This window comes from Capricornis sumatraensis, chromosome 16, assembly GCF_032405125.1.
Source record: "Capricornis sumatraensis isolate serow.1 chromosome 16, serow.2, whole genome shotgun sequence".
NCBI lineage: Eukaryota > Metazoa > Chordata > Mammalia > Artiodactyla > Bovidae > Capricornis > Capricornis sumatraensis.
Window position 1 is genome coordinate 63,979,315 of NC_091084.1, and position 17,897 is coordinate 63,997,211.

The 17,897-nt window shown below is 36.4% G+C and overlaps 1 protein-coding gene across 1 annotated transcript in view; it reads right to left on the reverse strand.

Annotated features, from left to right (window-relative positions):
• The window catches only part of CCDC73 (coiled-coil domain containing 73), a 110,220-nt gene that overhangs the window by 76,226 nt on the left and 16,097 nt on the right, over positions 1–17,897 (reverse strand). Inside the window, exons 3-5 of the mRNA XM_068988257.1 lie at positions 6,174–6,245; positions 4,119–4,154; positions 3,179–3,253 (exon numbers count right to left, since the gene is read on the reverse strand). Coding sequence (XP_068844358.1) covers positions 3,179–3,253; positions 4,119–4,154; positions 6,174–6,245 — 183 coding nt within the window. The remainder of the gene's footprint in view (positions 1–3,178; positions 3,254–4,118; positions 4,155–6,173; positions 6,246–17,897) is intronic.

A 17,897-nucleotide genomic window follows, 5' to 3' on the forward strand; every position in this document is an offset into this window, starting at 1 on the left:
GAGCATATTAAAAGGACCATACACCATTATCAAATGCACTTCAATCCCTGGGATAAAAGGATAGTCAACCATATGCAAATCAACCAATGTGACACACCACGCTGACAAAATGAAAGGAAAAAAAACACACGTTCATCTCAATAAACACAGAAAAAGCATTTGACGAAATTCAACACCCATTCACGTTAAAAAACTCTCAACAAAATAGGTATGTTAGAAACTTGTGTGTGTGCTCAGTTGCTAAGTCGTGTCGGACTCTGCAACCCCATGGGCTGCAGTCCATCAGGCTCCTCTGTCCATGGGATTTCCTAGGCAAGAATACTGAAGTGAGTTGCCATTTCCTTCTCCAGGGGATCTTCCTGATCCAGGGACTGAACCCATGTCTCCTCCATCGGCAGGCGTATTCTTTACCACTGGACACCAGGGAAGGCCATATAAGAAACTTACCTCAGCACAATAAAGGTCATATATAAAAATCCCACAGTGGTCATCATAATCAATCCTGTATAAGGCATGAGTGCCTATTCTCACCACTTCTATTCAATAGAGTACTAGAAGTCCTAGCCAGAGCAATGAAAAAAGAAAAAAAAAAAAAAAAAGAAAGGCATCCAAAACACAAAGGAAGAAGTAAGATTATTGGTATTTGAGGTTAACTTAATCATAAATATAGAAAACCTTAAAAGCTCAACAAAACCTGTTGGAACTAATCAGTGAATTCAGTAAAACTGAGGATACAAAATCAACATACAAAAATCAGCCACATTTCTGTAAGAAAAAAAAAACTATTTGAAGAGAAAATTAAGACAATCACAATAGCAACAAAATGAGTAAAATATTTAGGAACAGATTTAAGCAAAGTGGTAAAGCTTGTACACTGAATACTATAAAACACTGATAAAAATAAATTGAAAAGACATATATAAATTTGATGATTGAATGGCATCACAACTCAATGGGCATGAGTTTGAGCAAACTCCAGGAGACAGTGAAAGACAGGGAAGCCTGGTATGCTGCAGTCCATGGGGTCGCAAAGAATCGGACACGACAGCAAATGACAACAACAAACATAAATGCAAAGGAATCTTGTGTTCATGGATGGAAAAATTAACATTGCTTAATGTCTATATTACCCAAAGTGGTCTACATATTCAGTGCAATCCTTATCTAAATCACTTTGCCAATCTCTACAGAAATAGAAAAAAAAATCCTAAAATTTATGTAGAACCATCAAAGACCCTAAATGCCCAAAGCAATCTTAAGCAAGATGAATGAAACTGAAGACATCATACTTCCTGATCCCAAAATATATTTCAAAGCTATAGTAATCAAAGCAGCATGGTACTGACAAAAAAAACAAAACAAAACAAAAACCAACAAGAGGCATATCAACCAACAGAACAGACTAGAAAGCCCAGAAATAAATCCACATGTCTGTAGCCAACTGATCTTTGACAAGAACACCAAGAACACATAATGGAGAAATGACAGTCTTCAATAAATGGTGTTGGAAAAACTGGGTATCCACATACAGAACAAGGAAATTGGACCCATATCTCAAACAATGCACAAGATTTCATACCATAAACAAAAATCAACACAAAACAGATTAAAGACTTAAATACTGAAGCCATAAAACTACTAAAAGGAAATACAGGAGCTTCTCTTAGTCTAAGCAATGATTTTTTTAGATATGACACCAAAAGACCAGGCAACAAAAACAAAAATAGAAAAGTGGGACTGCATGAAACTAAAAAGCTTTCGCACAGCAAAGGAAATAATCAATGGAGTGAAAAGGCAACCTACACAATGGGAGAAACATTTGCAAACCATGTATCTGATTAGGGATTAATATCCAAAATACAGGTGCTGCCCAGGCGGCACAGTGGTAAAGAATCTACCTGCCAATTCAGGAGACACAAGATATGTGGGTTCAATCCCTGGGTCAGGAAGATCCCCTGGAGTAGGAAATGGCAAGCTGCTCCAGTATTCTTGTCTGAAAAATCCCGTGGACAGAGGAGCCTGGCAGACTACAGTCCATGGGACCACAAAGAGTCAGACACAACTGAGTGATTGAGCATGCACACACACACACAGACACACACACACACACACACATCCAAAACATAGAAGGAACTTATACATACTTACTCAATATCAGAAACCCCAAATAACCCAAAAAAAAATGAGTTGAGGAACTAAATAGACATTTTCTCAAAGGAAGACATACAAATGACTAACAGGAATATGAAAACATGCTCATCATCACAATAATCAGGGCAATGAAAATCAAACTCATAAAGAGGTTATTAACTCACACCTAATAGAATGGCTGTGATCAAAAAGATAAGAGATAAGAATTGTTGGTGAACATATGGAAAAAAGGAGTGCTTGTCCTTACTGTAATCAGACTAAGGGAAGAAAGCTTGTCAACTGCTTAAACAAATGCATAGTATGGTATGAATTATCTGATTAAGGTAGTAACCATCAGAATCCTTCCATTGTGAAAATATACTTTGCTCTTTATAATTATCTGTAAGTGGTACTCTGAAATCATATGAATATCTTTTCCCAAAAAAGTCTCTACTTAACTTTTTATTTAGTTTAGAATGTAAACTCCACAAGGGCAGAGGATAAAAGTCCCTTTTATTCACTGCTGTATTCCCAGTGCTTAGAGAAGCATTTAGCACATAGCAGACCTTAATAAATATATATTGAATTAACCATCATTTATTGTATACCTCTGTATTCTCTAAGAGACTGAACAACTTAAAGGCAAGGGCTATTTCTTTACCTTTGTATTTGCACAAAATAACCATAGTTTTGTACTTACAAATAATAATAACTAAATAAAGGCTATTTATGTTAATTTTTAAGGACCACAGATAAATCAGTTATAATATATAGGCCTAACGTGTTGTCTATAAAGTGTTAAAATAACATACATCTAATTATAGTACTGTTAAAAATAATAAAAGCTATTTTAATATTTCCTTTTAAAACAAAAAGTAAAGCAAAAATCCTACTAATTTGAAATCAGAAGCTCTCAGAAAAAAAGCACCAAGTTATATATGACATGAATTTTTGTCAGCTTCACTTTGCTAGATTACGTTTAATGGTGTTTTACTGATACAATGCTAAAACGCCAAGTTACTTACCAAGCAATACTAAATTACTTTACCTGTAATGTCTTTAATGTTTCCTTCAATCCTTCTATTTCTTTTTCCTTTATTTCCGTAGCAAGTTGAAATTTTCCCTTTAAGCAAAAAACTATATTTCACTAATTTCCAATGTAAGTGACATTATTAACAGAGAAAACAAGAGTTCAAGAACCAAAATCTCTACTTGAAACTAAATACTTCACAGACTTTAAACTTGTAACTGTACTATAACCTATATTTCTAGTGATTATAAAATATCACAAAATTACAATAAGGCCTATACAAGATTATAACTATCATGAAATGGAAAACCTCTTCATAACAGTAAATCATTTTATCAGGAGAGCATTCCTGAGAACTTATGGACACTATATAATTATTTAATTCATATAGCTAGAATATATTCTAATTAATAAGACACAGTTACATTTGCTTTATAAATAGAGATATTTATAATTATTTTTAAAATTTTAAGATATTTATAATTATTTAAAAATTTTTAAGACAGGTCTTTTGCTAAAAATAGCTATAAATTTTAATATTAAAAATGGGACATATTTTGATATAATAAAAACATGTATTAGCTATTTTACTGTGTTTTAAAGAATGTAATTTCATTGAAAAGGCATTAAAAATATATTATACTTAATAGAAACACAGCAGTATAGTGGAAAGAGCATCAATTTAAAGGCTGAAGAAATCTAGGTTCTAGTTTCAACTTTACCACTTCAAAATGGGAGCTTCAGCAATTCATTTAAATCTTACTAGGCCTCAATACTCTTAACTGTAAAATGATAAGAGCTGAAGTAACAGGATTCCATTAAATCCTTCCTGTTTCTAAAATTTTAGGAAATTAATAGTCTCCACTGTTTATTACCAATGCTCCTTTCCATTATAATGAACAATTGATCATTAAAAGCATTTAACTATGTTTCAAATTATTAAAAAATTAATAAATACCTTTTCTTCTTCCAAGGCACACATCTTCATTTGCAACTGATAAGAATTTTAAAAATCAAACTACAGGTAAATGAAATGTTACCAGTGATTTACACTGGTCAATGAGACTATTTGTGTGCTAAGTCGCCTCAGTGGTATTCAACTCTTTGCAACCCTATAGTCTGCAGCTTCCCAGGCTCCTCTGTCCACGGGATTATCCAGGCAAGAATACTGGAGTGGGTTGCCATGCCCTCCTCCAGGGGATCTCTCTGACTGAAGAATTGAACCCATGTCTCTTATGTCTCCTGCATCAGGAGGCAGGTTCTTCACCACTAGTGCCGCCTGGGAAGCCCAATGAGACTACAGAAATGTCTATATGGTTTGAACTAAGTACAACCTAATTATGTTTTTACACTGAGAAAATAAATAAAAATATAAAATATGGGGAAAAGCCAGTCACCAAAGTAAATGAACAATTTAATCTTACGATCAGAGTATCAATCAACCTTGAACATTTTTTCCCCCAGTTTCTTAAATGTTTCAGTATGTTGCATCTACTCATAAACAATAACATATAACATTTTCTAAAAGCACACTTTTATGAAATTGACATAGTTTATATTTGCACTGACAGTATTTTCTGAAATTTTTTAAAAATGCATGTGTCAGTCTAATAAATACATAATGACATTTTAAAACAGGAAAACTAAAGTGAACTTGCCAACGAAAACTAATTAAATATTCCAAACAACACAAGAATACTAGGCAAAGATATTAAGAAATAAAACTTCTTTGGGATTTCTCCATCTCATTTTCCATATTCCTCACTTACATTCAAGAATCCCTTCTTAAAAAAGAAAAAAAAAAGAAGAAACAAATATTTGTTAAAGGAAAAAAAATGGGGAACACGTGTATACCTGTGGCGGATTCATGATGATGTATGGCAAAACCAATACAATATTGTAAAGTAATTAACCTCCAATTAAAATAAATTTATATTTTAAAAAAAGGCACATGTCCACAAAAAAAAAAAAAAAAAAGAATGCAACAGCACTTTCTCCTCTAACCTTCAGATACCTGGATTTCTTTCTTGCCCAGAGTCCTTTGTGGTAACAGAGACTTATTAGACTTGCTCTCTCCTAAGGAATACTATGCTGTATCATTGGTTTCTGCTTCCTAACCCTTCAATTAAAACTCCCATAACTTAAGTAAAGCCAATGTCAGGCTACAAGGGAAAAGTTTACCATCTGCTCAAACAAATCCACGCTACAGTGTAAATTATCCATAACCTTAACCAACTAGTAATTTAGGTTATATAGGTTTATTTCTTTTTAGGCATTTCTTTCTAAACATACACACTTGTATGGAAATAATAAAAACAAAAAGAGGGAAGGAAAAAGGAAGAAAAAATGGTAATGTTGGCATGGCTATAGGAAAAGCACTTTCAGAGTGTATTTTTCTTAGGCACATTTCTTACACTTATATTTTATAACTAGGAACTGAAGAGAAATTTGAGGTAGTAAAGAAGAGCTATAGAATTTAGAATTCAAAATAATGGAAGGAGTTGTTTTTCATTTCTTTGAAATATTTTTCCTTTATTTTTTCTATTTTTCTACTGACTTTTCTTTCATTTGCTGATACTTGAAATATATAGAGGTGAATAATAATCATATCTCCTCATCCTTTATATCTCCCTACTCACATCTCAGCTTTTCACCAGTGTTAAAATTCTTGCCTGGGTAAAGGAATAATGTGACAATGTAAGCTCCTGGATATGCTAATTAAAGAAAGAGTGGAGAAGGGAGAGAAAGAGCAAGAATACACATTCACTTACATAGTTTATTTAGGACAAATGAAAACACCTCTCCAAGAAAATAATTTTCTCCTTAATTAAGTCATTCTACTACATTACAGTATTTTCAGTTGTGATTCAAAATAACCTTGTTTATTTCCTGCTTCCAATAACACATTTTCTGTCTTCAGTGAGTATGAAGAACAACATGTCATAATATTCATGAGAAGTGGGAAAACAGCAATATTTAAAACCGTAGTGTTTTTCTATCCTTAAGAAATTACCTGCTTTTTAAAAACTGCCATGGCTTCTTTGTGTTGCTTTGCTAATGTTTCCTTTTGGTTCTGAAGAGTTTCCTATTTTAAAAATTATGGAAAGTTAAAACATAAATTACAGCAACTCAATTTTAAATTTTTAATGGATTCACAAATTAAACATCTTCATTGTACATACTATTTTAGGCTCTTAAGCTGCAATTTGCGACAATTTTTTTAATTTTTTTTAACTGTCATGAACTCAGCATACAATAATTTTGCTTCCAGTTGCTTCTTCATGATAAAACATATTGCTTTTTAAAATTTTAAACTCTGAATATAGCTCACTCTAAAGTTTTCTTCAAGAAAATATCAAAATTATTAAAATTAACAGTCAAATACAAAGTAGACTAGTTTTAAGAGTTTCAAAAAACACCAATTTTATTGCCTAGGCACAAATGTTTTTACATGGTAACATATGATTCTTTAAACTCACTAAAATAATTTTTTACAAAATCAGAAGTACCATAGGGTATCTTTAAAAAATTCATATACACGATTCCATTTCTTTCCTGTCCACCTTTTTTTAGTTGAAGTTGTGTCCTGTCATTTAGATTCAAGATGAATTTTTCTTCTACCTTTATCAAATAATTCTTATAATTAAAAAAATTAGAGCTACAACTGACAACCACTTTCAAATGTTTCTTTTATTTTATTCCATAGTCCTACATATACATTGATTTATCAATTAAAAAAAAATTGTCATGATCTACTGATCTATTATGATAGCTGGGAATTTGGCTTTCTTATACAACCATAATCCTACATGTCCTCCCTCTATTCTTTCAACAGAGTTATATAAAAAATGTGACAAATATTAATAGTATTTATACTCTTGTAACTATGCAATTTTTACTCAACGCTAAGCCACATGGCATATCATGATTACATTTCTATTCTCATACAACTTTTATTTTTTCTGAAGCTAGCAATTACTTTAAAATATTTTAATTCTCATAACTAATTTTAAAAAGTAATATGCCATTTCCAAGGTCTGTATCAATTGGTTGCACTGCAAAAAAGAATAGAAAAGGCAAAGTTAGAAGATCCCAAGAATGACTTAAGAAATCCCAAGTTCAGTTCAGTCGCTCAGTCGTGTCCGACTCTTTGCGACCCCATGAATCGCAGCACGCCAGGCCTCCCTGTCTATCACCATCTCCCGGAGTTCACTCAGACTAATGTCCATCGAGTCCGTGATTGCCATCCAGCCATCTCATCCTCAGTCGTCCCCTTCTCCTCCTGCCCCCAATCCCTCCCAGCATCAGAGTCTTTTCCAATGAGTCAACTCTTCGCTTGAGGTGGCCAAAGTACTGGAGCTTCAGCTTTAGCATCATTCCTTCCAAAGAAATCCCAGGGTTGATCTCCTTCAGAATGGACTGGTTGGATCTCCTTGCAGTCCAAGGGACTCTCAAGAGTCTTCAAACTGCACAGGAAACCAGACATTAAAAATTTTGGGGGGCCAAACCATGTGGCTTGGAGGATCTTAATTCCCGGATCTTAATTCCCTGACCAGGGATTCAGCCTGGGCCCCAGCAGTGAAAGCACCAAGTCCTAACCACTGGACAACCAGCTGCTACTGATAAGTCACTTCAGTCGTGTCCGACTCTGTGCGACCCCAGAGACGGCAGCCTACCAGGCTTCCCCGTCCCTGGGATTCTCCAGGCAAGAACACTGGAGTGGGCTGCCATTTCCTTCTCCAATGCATGAAAGTGAAAAGTAAAAGTGAAGTTGCTCAGTCGTGTCTGACTCTTCATGACCCCATGGACTGAAGCCTACCAGGCTCCTCTGTCCATGGGATTTTCCAGGCAAGAGTACTGCAGTGGGTTGCCATTGCCTTCTCCATCTGGACCACCAGGGAATTACCCCAAATTTAGGCATTTAGAAAACCTATAGATATCAAACAAAACTTTTCAGAGGCTACTACCCAGTTTATTAGACTCTAATCTACTGCTGCAACAAGGAAAGAATGAATTTATAGGAAACATCAGGGACAAGTACTTTGAGTAGAAGATTATGAAGTAGGTGTGAACTGCAGCTCTCTCCCCACTTTTTGTGAATAGCTGTAAATCTAGAAATAGGAGATTTCCATGTGCATGCTCAGTTGCTAAGTCATGCCTGACTCTGTGACCCCTTGGACTGTAGCCCAAAAAGCTCCTCTGTCTATGTGATTTCTCAAGCAAGAATACTGGAGTGGATTGCTGCTTCCTTCTCCAGGATCTTTTTGACCCAGGGATTGAACCTGCATCTACTGTTAGGCAGGCAAATTCTTTATCACTAAGCCACCTGAGAAGCCCAATCATACCCATGCTACTACTGCTAAGTCACTTCAATCATGTCCGACTGTGTGACCCCAGAGGTGGCAGCCCACCAGGCTCCCCCGTCCCTGGGATTCTCCAGGCAAGAACACTGGAGTGGGCTGCCATTTCCTTCTCCAATGCATGAAAGCGAAAAGTGGAAGTGAAGTCGCTCAGTCGTATCTGACTCCTAGCCACCCCATGAACTGCAGCCCACCAGGCTCCTCTGAACATGGGATTTGCCAGGCAAGAGTACTAGAGTGGGTTGCCATTGCCTTCTCCAAATCAAACCCATACTGGTGTTAAAACATTACTGTTTCCCATTCAAGAACCCAAAGGGTGAACATTTGTTCAAGACCTTAAGGCCATAAATAAAATAACCACTTCCCCAACTCATGATGGTACTGAGCCCAAATACTATTTTATCTTCAGGGCCTCCTGCATCTATATATTTTACTATTATATATTTGTGTGTTCTGCTTTCTATTGTGTACCTTTAGATCAAGACAGTTTCACCTGTTTATTTTGTCCCAGAAGTCAACAATTTACCTGAACAGTTATGCCTCAGGGGTTTACTGAGGAATTTAGGGACCAGTAACTCTACACTTATTCAATATGTAGGCAAGTTTTTGCTACGATCTAAAGGCATCTGGTCCCATCACTTCATGGGAAATAGATGGGGAAACAGTGGAAACAGTGTCAGACTTTATTTTTGGGGGCTCCAAAACCACTGCAGATGGTGACTGCAGCCATGAAATTAAAAGATGCTTACTCCTTGGAAGAAAAGTTATGACCAACCTAGATAGCATATTCAAAAGCAGAGACATTACTTTGCCAACAAAGGTCCATCTAGTCAAGGCTATGGTTTTTCCAGTGGTCATGTATGGATGTGAGAGTTGGACTGTGAAGAAAGCTGAGCACTGAAGAATTGATGCTTTTGAACTGTGGTGTTGGAGAAGACTCTTGAGAGTCCCTTGGACTGCAAGGAGATCCAACCAGTCCATTCTGAAGGAGATCAGCCCTCAGATTTCTTTGGAAAGAATGATGCTAAAGCTGAAACTCCAGTACTTTGCCCACCTTATGCAAAGAGTTGACTCATTGGAAAAGACTCTGATGCTGGGAGGGATTGGGGGCAGGAGGAGAAGGGGACGACAGAAGATGAGATGGCTGGATGGCATCACTGACTCGATGGACGTGAGTCTGAGTGAACTCCTGGAGTTGGTGATGGACAGAGAGGCCTGGCGTGCTGAGATTCATGGGGTTGCAAAGAGTCGGACACGACTAAGCGACTGAACTGAACTGAACTGAAACATAAAAAGAGCTCTAAGACTAACCCCATTTATCTATTTACTGTTTAAACTCATAAAGGACATGAAAATTCCAAAAAAAAACCACTTTAGTATTTTGTAAGAATAAAGTACATTATTTAGGGTATAATTTACCCCAAGAGGGGTAAATCTATCATTCCTGACAAATATGAGCCATTCAGTAATTTCTAAGACCGCTTACTAAGAGAAAATTAGGAAGTTGTCTAGATTTCACTGACTACTACAGATATTGGATAATTTAAGTTCTCAATAATGGAACTTTTCCCTTAGGAACTTGAAAACAAGAATATTGTCATTTAAAAGTAACTTTTCAACACCCCCACACACACACACACACCTGCAGTTAGAGCCCTCCAAATTGTCATAAAGCTTTCTTTCTATTTGTATCTGAGCAATGCAGACAAGTCCTTAATACTCTAACAGAACACCACAAGTATCGGCAGGACCCAACTGCTTACTACAATCTTCCCCTTGACCCACTGGCAAAATCCTACTCCTTATTTAAGGATAGTATTAGCAGCAGCCAAACTAGCAGAAGCTTCTACTGACCTGGTTTAAGGATCTTGTTTAAATTTGATAGTTCTATATGCTGAACAAGCCTCAACACTTACTAAAAACACATTTCTCAGCAAGTAGGCTTACTTCCTATGAATTTTTTATTACTTTCTCCCTCATACATTTCAACTCAGTGCTATCCTCTAAAAATTGCTACCCTTTTCCTAATTACCCAAAGAAGAAGAATTTTACAAGATCTAGCCTCTGTTCAAACAAACACTATGCCTCAAATGGATTTATTAAAAACGCCTAGAAAATCTGGGTTTGATATTGCGTGCTTAGTCGTTCAGTCATGTCTGACTCTGCGACCCCGTAGACTATAGCCCGCCAGGCTTCTCTGTTCATGGGGATTCTCCAGGCAAGAATACTGCAGTGGGTTGCCATGCCCTCCTCCAGGGGATCTTCCCAACCCAGGGATTGAACCCAGGTCTTATCTGTTGATATATCATTTTCTGAAACTAAAATGGCAACTATCAGGTAAGATGTACTATAAGAGTCTCAACTGATCCCTAAAACAAGACTCTTTACCAGAGGTAAAACCAGTCCAGATGACAGTACTGACCCACTCAGCAGAGTCTGCCAAGTGTCAAGAGATAACAGAGTTAATATAAAACTATCAATAATATCAAGGTTATTTGGAATAGTATCTGAAGTAGTCCATGATTTTGTAATACTGTAAAAACAATGAGAGTTTCTAACCTCAATAGGATTACCAATTAAAATGAACAACAGTTATTAAGTACTCTAAAGTACTTTAGGAAGTAAGCTTCTTAAACAGGTGGCTATCCTGAAACCACACTATACAGGATAATGAAGCGTAAAGGAAATATCCCAGTTTATCTTTATGACACACAGGCAGCCCTCAGTTAGCTTCTGGGTCAATGATACTCTAAAGAGCTAAATCTTCCTGGAGATAAAAAAACAACAACAAACAACGCTATTCTGGAATGTCCACAACTGGCTCCAGAGTCTGAAAAGAATACACGGTTGTAAAATATAAGAGAATCCCTGACACTTTCAGGACAGACACTTGGTGGCACCAGAGAACCTCAATGGAACTCTGCACACATTTACAAGAAATTACCCATCGGAACAAGGACATATTAAAAACTATATTCAAGTAGCATTGGTGGGGTAATTTTAATAAGATTTTTGAGATGTCTCTGGTGCAAATCCTATGTCTCCCACACAATCCTAGTAAAACTGTTATCCTTCTAAACCCAAGCTTCAGGACCCCTCACTGAACATGTCCAAAAGAATTTCCTAAAATTAACCCTTGCAAAGGCTTCTGAATGTGTTCTGATCATTGCTTACTACTTCTCTGGATGGACTGAAACTTTTTCTTGAGAGAGAGCTGTAATTATGAGAGCAGGAAAAAATTACTTGATTTTGTGCTCCCAGCATGAGTATTTCCCGTAACAGAGGCACTTTCTACTGGACCTGTTATTAGAGAATTTTGCAAAGTCTTGTCATTTATTTGGATATTTCATTGTCCCAATCATTTCCAATCTTGAAGGAAAGTAGACAGTTAATGGCATCTTAAATCTGACATTCTTGAACTGCCATGACCAAGAAGATTATGTCTAATGCTCAAGACTATAATAGTCCACACTCCTACACTCATTGGCTTTCACCACACACATCTGTTAGAGCTTACCACATGAAACTGGCTACTGATATCCCGATCTTGGACATTTTCTTACTTTGGATAAATGAGCAAAGTATTATACTCCAAGGACTCAGGAAATATACTGCATAGTCTTATCACCATCTCATGTAAATTGCCTTTCCTCTACATGATCTAAAATTCAGATCAAAGCTGAGAGAATTCATTACCCATTAGACCTGCCCTGCAAGAAATGATAAAAGGAGACCTGCAGGTTGAAATGAAAGGACCCAAAAGAGTCCAAATGAAGAAATAAAAATCTTTATTTCCATATGAAGAAAAAAAAGTCATTATTTCCATATGAAAAAATAAAAATATCAATAAACGTAAATACATGAGAAATTTATAAAAGCTTGTATTACTCTAACAATTTTTGTTTGTTTGTCTCTATGTGATTTAAGAAACTAATACTTAAAAAATTATTAGACTAAAAGCTAGTATTACTGTAACTTTGATTTGTAACTCCACATTTGTTTTCTATGTAATTCTAGGGAATTCCCTGGTGGTCCAGTGGTTAAGACTCCATGCTCCCAATGCAAGGGGCCTATGTTCAATCTCTAGTCAGGGAACTAGATCCTGCCTGCTGCAACTAAAGATCCTGCAAGCCATAATGAAGATCCCACATGTGGCAACAAAGATCTTATGTGTCGCATCTAAGACTCAGTGCAGCCAAATAAATAAATATTGTTAAAAATCTATGAAGTTGCTATCATTATAAAAAAATTCAGAGATTAATACATTTTAAAACTACTAGTTTATTTTCCTGAGCATACAATATATAAAGTTGTAATTCTGTAACATCAACAACTGAAACAGGTGTAGATAGAACTATAAAGGAATAGAGTATTTATATGTTATTGACGTTAACCTGATACATATTCAAATTAGAGTGCTATAATGATAGATGCTAACTGTAATCCCTATGGTAACCAAAAAGGAAATAGCTAGAGAATATACACAAAAGGAAATGAGAAAGGAATTCAAACATCTCACTGTAAAAAATCAACTAAACACAAAAAATGATGGTAATCAGGAAATGAAGGACAAAAATCTATCAGCTACATGTAAAACAGACAACAAAATGATAGAAGTTAGTCATTCCTTATCAGTAATTAAAGTCTCTCATCAAAAGACAAACACTGGAAGAATGCAGAGAAAATGTGATCCAACTTTATGCTATCTACAAGAGACTAACTTTAGATCTAAAGACACAAATATGTTAAAATTAAAAAGTGGAAAAATATATTCCATCAAAATAACAACCAACCAACCAACCAAAAAAGTGGACTTTAAATTATAAAAAGTTACAATAGACATAGAAAGACATTATATATTCATAAAACATTCAATAAGGAAAAAGGCAACAATCATAAATATTTATGAACCAAATGACAGACCATCAAAATATATGAAGCAAAAATAGACAGAATTGAAGTGATAAATAGTTCTACAATAACAGCTGAAGACTTCAACAGCTCATTCTCAAAACCAGAATAGCCAGACAGAAGATAATCAAGGAAATAGGGGAGACTGGAATAACACAGTAAACAACTTAGATCTAACAGACATAAATAGAACACTCTATCCCAAAACAAGAAATACATTCTTCTCAAGTGCACACTGGACATTTTTCCAGGACAGACCATATGCTAGGCCACAAATTAAGTTGCAATAGATTTTGATTGCATTCAAAGTATCCTCTCTGATCACAGTGGGAAGAAGTTAGAAATCAGTTAACAGGAGGAAAACTAGAAAACCCATACATTTGTGAAAATTAAACAACAAACTCTTAAACAACTGTAATTAAAGAAATCACAAGGAAAATTAGAAAATAAAGAAGGCCAAATGAAAACAAAAATACAACATACCAAAACTGATGGGATGCAGCAAAAGACACGCTAATGGGAACATTTATAACTATAAATACTTACATTAAAAAACAAGAAAGATCTCAAATTAACAACCAACAATCTAACTTTACACCTGATAAAGAGAAGAACAAACTAAACCCAAAGTTAGCCAGAGAAAGAAAATAACAAAGATCAGAGCAGAGATAATTAAAACAGAGAATAGAAAAATAAGAGAGGCCTTCCCTGGTGGCTCAGTGGTAAAGAAACAGCCTGCCAATGCAGGAGACACAGGTTTGACACACGGGTTTAATCCCTAATCTGGGAAAATTCCACATGGTGTGGAGCAACTAACCACATGCACCACAACTACTGAGCCTGTGCACTAGAGTCTGTGAGCTGCAACTATTGAAGCCTGCACGCCCTAGAGCCCACGCTCCACAGCAGAATTCACTGCAGTGAGATACTTGTACACCACAACTAGAGGGTAGCCCCTGCTCTCCACAACTTGACAAAAGCCCACGCAGAAACAAAGACCCAATACAGCCAAAAATAAATTTAAAAATTTTAGAGAAGAAAAATAGAGAAAATCAGTGAAATTAAAAATTGGTTCTTTGAAAAGTTAACAAAACTGACAAACCTTTACCTAGATGGGCTGGGCTTCCCTGGTGACTCATATATGGTAAAGAATCTCCCTGCAATGAGTCAGACGTGGATTTGATCCCTGGGATGGGAAGATTCCCTGGAGGAGGGCATGGCAACTTACTCCAGTATTCTTGCCTGGTGAATCCCCATGGACAGAGGAGCCTGGAGGGCCTCAGTCCATTGGGTTGCAAAGAGTTCGACATGACTGAGAGACTAAACACAGGACAGATGGACTAAGAAAAAAAGAAAAGGCTCAAATTTTGAAACTGCTAAAATTTCAAAAATGAAAATGGGGACATTACTACTGATTCTGCAGAAATAATAAGTATTATTAGAGTACTTTGGACTGCAAGGAGATCCAACCAGTCCATCCTAAAGGAGATCAGTCCTGGGTGTTCATTGGGAGGACTGATGTTGAAGCTGAAACTCCAATACTTTGGCCACCTGATGAAAAGAGCTGACTCATTTGAAAAGACCCTGATGCTGGGAAAGATTGAAGGCAGGAGGAGAAGGGGACAACAGAGGATGAGATGGTTGGATGCATCACTGACTCAATGGACACGAGTTTGGGTAAACTGCAGGAGTTGGTGATGGACAGGGAGGCCTGGCGTACTGCAGTTCATGGGGTCACAAAGAGTCGGACAAGACTGAGCAACTGAACTGAACTGAACTGATAAGAGTACTATGAACAATTGTATGCCAACAAACTGGGTGACCTAGATGAAATGGAGAATTCCTAGAAATGCAAAACCTACCAAATAACAAAGAAACAGAAAAACTTAATAGACCTTTAACTATTAGGACTTCCCTGATGGCTCAGACAATAAAGTGTCTGCCTACAATGTGGGAGTCGCGGGTTCAATCCTGGGTCAGGAAGATCTCCTGGAGAAGGAAATGGCAACCCAATCCAGTATTCTTTCCTAGAAAATCCCATGGACGGAGGAGCCTGGGAGGTTACAGTCCACGGGGTTGCAAAAAGTCAGACATGACTGAGCGACTTCACTTTAGCTTTAGCTTATAACTATTAAGAAGATTGAATCTGTAATAAAAAATAAACACCCAAAACAGAAAAGCCCTGAGCCTGATCAAACATTTAAAGAAGAATTAACAGCAATCCTCCACAAACTTTTCCAAAGAGTTAAAAAGGAAAGAATACTTCCTAACTCATGCTTTCAAGCCAGTGTTACCTTGATACAAAAGCCAGATGAAAAAACATGTCAGAAAAAGAATACTAGAGACCATTACCCCTAAAAAACGGTGATGCAACATTTCTCAAAAAAAAAAAAAAAGAAAAAAAACACTAGCAAACTGAATTCTGAAGTATATTAAAAGGATCATACACCATGACCAAGCAGGACTTATCCTTGGGATAAGAGAAGAGTTCAACATACAAAAGGTCAATCAATGCAATTAGCCACATTAACACATTGAAGGGGGAAAAAAGCACACAATCATCTCAACTTATGAAATAAAAAGGAAATGACAAAATTCAATACTCTTTCATGATTAAAAAAAAAAAACTCAACAAACTAGGAAAAGAAGCAAACTATTTCAACCTAATAGCCATATTTGAAAACACCACATGAACATAATACTCAATGGTAAAGGACTGAAAGCTTTTCCTCTAAGGTTAGGAAGAAAGCAAGGATGCCCACTTTTACAGCTTCTCCTCAACATAGTATTGGAAGCCTTAGTCAAAGCAATGAGGCAAGAAAAAGAAATCCAGTTTGAAAATGAAAAAGTAGAATTATCTGTCTGCAGGTCTTATATGTACAAAACCCTAAAGATTCCTCTAAAAAATTGAATTTAGCAAACTAATAAGATACAGTCACACCAAAATCAGTTGCATGTTCAATACAATGAACAACCCAAAAATGAAATTAAGAAAAGTTACATTTACAATAGCACTAACAAGAATAAAATACATAGAAATTAACTCAACCAAGGAGATAAAAGACCTGTATAATGAAAACTACAAAACAGTGCCCAAAGAAATTAAATTAAATTAAACATAAAAAGTGTAAACACATCCTTTGTGCTGGGATTAGAAAGCTTCATGTTAGTAAGATGTCAATACTATCCAAAGTTTTCCATAGATTCAATGTAATCTCTCTGAGAATTCCAATATTTTTGCAGAAATAGAAAAACTCATCCTAAAATTCAAATGGAATCTCAAGGAACCCCAAACAGTCAAACAATCTTGAAAAACAAGAACAAAGCTTGGGGATTCACATGTCCTGATTTCAAAACTTAATGGAAAGCTCTAGGAATCAAAACAGTGAAGTACTGGCATAAAGACAGACACATGGAGCAATGGAACAAAATAAAGAGCCGGAAATAAGCCCTCTTACATAGTCAAATATTTTTGACAAGGGTGCCAAGATCATTCAATGGGGCAAGAAGAGTCTTTCCAACCAAAGGTTCTAGAAAAACTGGATACACACATGCAAAAGAATGAAGCTGAACCCTTACCTAACACCATATACAAAAATGAACTCAACCAAAACACCCAACCAACCCGTTAATAAAGCAAAACCATGTTTATTAGAATTCATTGCAGTAACTGAGGACACTACCTTGACAGAGTCTTCAGTTCAATTCAGTTCAGTTGCTCAGTCATGTCCGACTCTTTCCAACACCATGGATCACAGCATGCTAGGCCTCCATGTCCATCACCAACTCCCAGAATTTACTCAAGCTCATGTCCATTGAGTCGGTGATGACATTCAACCATCTCATCCTCTCTCATTCCCTTCTCCTCCCACCTTCAATCTTTCCCAGCATCAGGGTCTTTTCAAATGAGTCAGCTCTTCACATCAGGTGGCCAAAGCACTGGAGTTTCAGCTTCAGCATCAGTCCTACCAATGAATAGTCAGGACTGATTTCCTTTAGGATGGACTGGTTGGATCTCCTTGCAGTACAAGGGACTCTGAAGACTCTTCTCCAACACCACAGTTCAAAAGCATCAGTTCTTTGGCGCTCAGTTTTCTTTATAGTACAACTCTCACATCCATACATGACTAGTGGAAAAACCATAGCTTTGACTAGATGTACCCTTGTCAGCAAAGTAATGTCTCTGCTTTTTAATATGCTGTCTAGGTTGGTCATAACTTTTCTTCCAAGAAGCAAGCGTCTTTTAATTTCATGGCTGCAGTCACCATCTGCAGTGATTCTGGAGCTGAAGAAAATAAAGTCTGTCACTGTTTCCCCATCTATTTGCCATGAAGTAATGAGACCAGATGCCATGATCTTAGTTTTCTGAATGTTGAGCTTTAAGCCAACTTTTTTACTCTTCTCTTTCACTTTCATCAAGAGGCTTTTTAGTTCTTTTTTGCTTTATGCCATAAGGGTAGTGTCAT